Here is a 6,109-nt window from a genome sequence, read left to right on the forward strand (position 1 = left end):
CCCAGTTTGAAATTGTATGTGTTAGGTATCTAAGTAGTGTAATTTCCAAAAGCTTGTGCTACATTTCTCTTGGGTGTGCACTGAAATACATGTATGATGAGCAGTGACAAAGTCCCCTCAAGGTCATGGTCTGGTGGGAATGTGCATACCTCATGTACACTGGCAAAAAGGGCCTATAAAAATGTAATTATAGTCCTTTCACTCTTCTCCTCCTGCACTTTCTAAAATTTGTAAAAGATGGAATTGTCCCCTACTATTGTGCAGAAAAACAGTCTCTAGACTGGTTTTAGCAGAACATTTCTGTGTCTTTAAGACATGGAAATGTTTCTAGTTGAGCTAAGCCAATGAGCTAAGGACATTGGGTGACGGATTTGTTTGTTTGATCACTTTATAGTGGGGAATGAAAATATGCTTGAGCACTAAAGCAGGTTCTTGAGCATTGACTTTTAACCAAAGAATAAAGTACAGATTTGCATGAAGATTTTGCTTACTTGGTCCTTATTACAGATACCATTTGAAGCATGGTTTAAATGAGAGGTTATCAGGGACACAATCCAGTCAGGTTCTGAGGTGGTGCTGAATGCTGTCCATTACCATTGCTTGCAATGAGACTCAAAGATGATCAGTCATGGCAGAATCTGAACCATGATAAGGTAAGATGAACTATGGTAAGCATAATGAAAGAGTGCAAAACACCCAAGCTAAGCTTGTGTTTCTTGACAGTGTTCAGTGCAACTTTTGTAATTATTAACTTAACCCTAAAAGCCTGAGATAGCCCTTATCCAAATGCCTCAGTCTTATTCCATATTACTGCCTGACAACATCTCCCAACATTTCCACAATGGGGAAAAGGAAGACAACAGATTCACTTCATTCATCCACTGATCTGAGTGAAGGGAAGGAGAAATTAAAACTGAAGCAAGAGGTTGGCCTGATTAGTGGAGTATCATTAATTGCAGGCACCATGATAGGCTCGGGGATCTTCATGTCCCCTGAGTGGGTACTACATCACATGGGAAGCCCTGCCAGCAGCCTGATTATCTGGGCAGCCTGTGGTCTCCTGGCTTTGTTTGGAGCCTTGTCGTACGCTGAGCTTGGAACCATATTTAAAGAGTCTGGAGGAGAATATATTTACATCTTGAGGATTTTTGGTTCTTTTCCTGCTTTCCTTTTCGCCTACACTTCTGTTATCCTCGTGAGACCAGCTGGTTTGGCAGCCGTGTGTCTGAGCTTTGCTGAATATGCTGTTGCACCGTTCTACCCAGGATGCTCATCTCCACAGGTTGTTGTTAAATGTACAGCTGCTGCCTGCATCCTGCTTTTAACTATCATCAACTGTCTCAACGTGAGGCTGGCAACGTCTGTTATGAATATCTTTACAGCTGCCAAACTCTTGGCATTATTGGTGATCGTGGTGGGAGGATTGGTGCTGCTTGCCAAGGGACAAACTCAGAGTTTTCAAAATGCTTTTCAAAACACGACTGCAGGTATTGGAGCAGTTGGAGTGGCATTTTACCAGGGACTTTGGTCCTATGACGGTTGGAACAACCTAAACTATGTAACTGAGGAACTGAGGAAGCCTGAGGTGAGTGAGAGAGCTGGGTTTTGCTGCTAGTTATGTTTGATACTAAGTATAATTGTGTAAGAGGGTTAATCAAAGGATTAGAGCATTGAGGAAAGACTAACTGAGCTTTCCTCTTGGTTTGTTCTGTCTTCTGGGGCGCTCCACCTGAGGATGTGACCAGAAAGGACAAAACTGAGTCTCTAAGCAAAATAACAATGAACCAACAAGAAAGCACTGAAATTCCGCATTGACTGGAAAAAAGCTATTAGGCAGCACTTGGATGCTTTGAGGATGAAGTTTTTAGTGTTTATAGGATCTCACTGTAGACACGTAGACTTACGCAGAAAAGCACTCATTGCTATAATCCATAATGGCCTCTTAACACCACATATTCTCTAAAAGACTTGATCCGTAACATATGCATCAAAAAACCACTTATCTCTCCTTGTTGCACGGAGAGGGAACTTCAGAGCAAGCCAAGCCTCACTGGAGAGGGAATCTAATTCTCTGAATGACCCCTGTCTTTAACTGTCTCCTTTTTAGGCATTGTTCTGTCCATGCTATAGGCACAGAAGTAGCTCACTTGCAACTCACATCAGCCCTCTCTGTGTCATACTACCTGTTTTCGCAGATCAGACACTACAGCAGTAAAAAATCCTTTCTTAGAAAAAAAGAGCTGTGTGAGTGCAGAGTGTATAGAGCTTGCGTTCTACCAGTGCAGCACACAAGAATTTACAGATCAAATGAAAATGCACAGTTAAATATTAACCTAAATGGCGGCAAAGATCCTAGGGTCATGTGGGACTCTCCCCCACAGGACTGTGAGCGCTGATATTCAGACCCTTGCAGAGTGGAGGCAACAACATAAGGAATCGCTGTATCTTGTCCTATGGAAATGGGGAATGCAAAAATAACGTTTCAGGTTTTAGATATATACAGTTGTTTTATGATTGCCATACCAGCTGCTTTTTTCCAGTGCTTTCAGCTGCATAAGGTAGTGTTTGTTGATTTTATCGAACCTTAAAATAATCGGTGATGTTCCAAGATGTGTTGTTCCTGTCACCAAAAAAAAAGTTTCTTCCTAGAGCAAATCTTCTTTGTGCTGCCCCGCTTTGATTTAGCCTGTAGAGGAGTTAAATGTGATACAACACACACTGGTATTTCATCCATGTCAGTAGGATGTTCATAAGAAGATGCAGCTCACCAGGAGACATAACAGGCTAGTTAGAATAAATCAATAGTGAAGTAATCAAGAAGTGTGCAACAGACATCGTGGGCAGCTATGAACCAAAATCTTTTGAATAAAGTTCAGAGTTTATTTTTAGAGACTAACTTGGAAATGTGCATTTCCAGACACTGGAGTTTGCCTGACATCTTTGGAAGACTGGTGTAAAAATTGCCATGTGAATCTGGATCTAAGTCTTGTTCTGAGAAAAGCTTAGTATGCGAGAGACATGGGTGGTGGCAAACATGAAACAAACAAAAAAAGCCCAGTGCAGGTATGTTGTGCTGCACCTAACACTGTTGTCATCCCTTTTCCAGGTGACCCTTCCCAGAGCTGTGATGATTGCCATTCCTTTGGTGACATGCCTTTATTTGCTGGTAAACGTGAGCTACTTAGCAGCCATGATGCCATCTGAACTGCTGTCCTCAGGAGCTGTGGCTGTCACTTGGGGGTGAGCTCTGCATGTGGCAACACAGCCAGTGCAATCTGTTGAAGCACAGGTTCTCTCCTGAGTTTCAGGAGATTTAAGTGCTATTCCCAGTGTGAAGAGCAGCACTGCATTGGTCCAGCCAGGAAGACCTCTCAGCCATGTTACAGGGACGCAGGCTGCTCTGTCACGTTCAGAGCAGAGTATAGCTGTCTCCCACCAAAGGCCAAGGCTGACCAGCCCCATCCGACCCAAGGTCTCCAAGGCATACCTAGGCTGCCACGATGGGGTGCTCTGCATCACACCCCTTAATTCCATTCCTATTCATTGGCTCCTCTCCAGCTCATGTTTTTCCTCATGGGAAGTGGCCATAAAGAGGGGGTGAAGTGCACACCAGGAGCATGTCCCCATAGACAATGAGGATGCGGCAAGAGTGCATATCCATACCTGGGGACTAGGAGATACCCCACGTTTTACATATTTCCAGAAAAGTGGAGAGGACAATGTGCTGCTCAGTATTGCAGAGGCAGTGGTTTGGGAGTGAGACAAGAGCCAACTGGGTAAATCCTGCATGCTTGGCACCTGGAAATTAGACCAGACAAGAATCTTTTGGTTTGGTTTCTCTGTTTGTGGGGAAATGGAAAATGACGCTGATCTCTACAACACCTTTGACAAGGAGAAGTGTAACACAGGTTCGGTAGCCTTTGCTAATTGTATCTTTAAGTTGGCTTGTGCTTTTCCAGAATTGCACAGAAACTATTTGAACTTTCCATCAAGCTGAATGTTTGGTGATATTAAATAGGCTCTGTGCAAGACAAGGATTTTAGAAAAAGGAAGGGACCCTCATGAGAGATGTAGGCACCATCAACTTCTAAACAGATATCTTCCACCAGAACTTCCAGCATTAGTCTAAATATTTTCAAAGACACAGAATCCATGATAGCCCTAAATGAGTTGTCTGGCAGAAACAGTGACACAGTATATCCAGAGATTGTGTTGCTGCACATCCTCCTCCTAAAAGGGCAGCAGCGGCTTTTCTTCTGTGTGCATTTCACAAGTTCTCCAGTTTGAAGACCTGACTGAGCTCTTGCTAGGAGTGTTCTCTAATAACCTTTCATGTCAGTATAAGTAGGAACTTTTAAAGGTCTAGTGCTTTGAAAAGGCTACAAAGCCTCACTAAGCTGCAGTGTCGTGAACTCTCTCTGCACTTCCTTTCCCATCATTCCTGATGAACAAGTTATTTGTGAGCTTCCTCCTTTTTAACACATCTCCTTTTCCTGCCTGATTAACCTTTTCACCCCAAGAGCGCAATTCAGGAAGAAAAATTGAACTAGCCACCAGAAAGCTAGGCACTCAAAAGCCTGGACGACAGGTAGATAGCCACAGGGTGAGGACAGTGTAATGGCTATGGTTCATGAGCAAGAGATGCAGCTATTCAGGTCGTTAAGAAAGGATGGGAGGAATACATGAAACCAGAGGAGGACATATCGCATTTAAATGTATTTATTCTCTATATGAGCAGAGAACTGCCAGAGAGAAACATTGTTCCATGGTGAGAGGTGCAGCCACAAAAGGAGCTCGTGAAACTATCCCCCCAGTTTCTTTGATGCCAGTGATTTAACAGCAATTGCAGATCTCAGTTTGTTTGTAAGAAGTTACATGCAGTAGCCTCTGCATGCGGTAACATGCAGTAACCCCTGTAGTTCATTTTCAGGATCTAAACAGAAAGCACCGATCTCATAAATGCAAAACATACAATTGCTAAAGATTTTGTCATTAATTTTGTGATATATGTTGGTTTCCCTGGAGATCTTGTAGTTATAGAGTTGCATGATCATAGGCGATGCCCAGATTCCATCATTTTGAAAAAGGGAAAAAATTTAGTTCTGGCTATTGCAAGTAACTTAATAACTCAAAGCCTGAAGGACTGTTACCCTGATACTGACCTTCTAAACTACATTTTTGAAATTATTGTGGTAGATAAGCACCTGCCATGACTTTAGAAAACTCTTGATTTTTGAATCTGTGGGATAGGTGATACTAAAAGTGAGTACATATGGCTTAAAGACATTCAATACAGATGGAAATATAAAATATTCTTAAAAAAACTTCCGAATTTTTGATTTTTACCAGTTAGATGAACAGTGTGTTTGTGTGTGTATTGTGTGTGTGATAATTACCCCAAACACCAGCACTTCATGCTGCTTCATTCCATAAGACAAGTTTCAATTTTAGGTGAAATGATTATCATATCTTCCAAATATTTGCCTTGAACTCTGTTTGTAATCCTGATACTTCTGCTGCTATGGAGAAAGCAAATAATAAATTCTGAACATATAGAACAAAACTTCTGCAATTTAAACAACTGTTTTGGCTTGAGCCTGATTCACAGAGTAGCCGAAACACGTGTGTATGGGATTAAAGGGTAAAATACTTATGCATATTGGGGAAGAGGTCATAATGCAGGATATTTCTTCAAGTCTGGTGGGAGCAGTTTTTCTGCAGTTTCCAAGCTAATATTGCTGGCTGTAATAACAATATCTCCAGGATTTGTGCCACAGCATCTGTACACAGAAGAGGGGCTTTTTCCTATTGTGACAGCTTTGTACTCCACGGTGATGCAGATGGATGTGCACACATATACACGCCAGGCAGGAAGAAAAGCTACCTGTTCTGGACAAGACAAAGTTACTAACAACTAAGTACTATGGGAACTGGAAGAAGACTTTAAATCATTAGAAAGGCTTTGGAAAAATTTCAGTGAGAATAACAGAGGGCAGAAACCTGTCTGTTTCTGTGCTGAGTATTTGATAAATCTATGGGCTGGGTGTTATGCTGTGAACTCTTTCACACCTCAGGGACAACGTTCTGGGCCGTTGGGCATGGCTTATCT

At 42.2% G+C, this 6,109-nt stretch overlaps 1 protein-coding gene across 1 annotated transcript in view; it reads left to right on the forward strand.

The window, feature by feature from the left end:
- Positions 1 to 841: 841 nt before the first annotated feature.
- LOC104493307 (b(0,+)-type amino acid transporter 1-like) overlaps positions 842 to 6,109 on the forward strand; it is a 9,640-nt gene continuing 4,372 nt past the window's right edge. Inside the window, exons 1-2 of the mRNA XM_010135960.1 lie at positions 842 to 1,585; positions 3,107 to 3,240. Coding sequence (XP_010134262.1) covers positions 842 to 1,585; positions 3,107 to 3,240 — 878 coding nt within the window. The remainder of the gene's footprint in view (positions 1,586 to 3,106; positions 3,241 to 6,109) is intronic.

Source organism: Buceros rhinoceros, unplaced genomic scaffold (assembly GCF_000710305.1).
Source record: "Buceros rhinoceros silvestris isolate BGI_N320 unplaced genomic scaffold, ASM71030v1 scaffold13965, whole genome shotgun sequence".
Lineage (NCBI taxonomy): Eukaryota > Metazoa > Chordata > Aves > Bucerotiformes > Bucerotidae > Buceros > Buceros rhinoceros.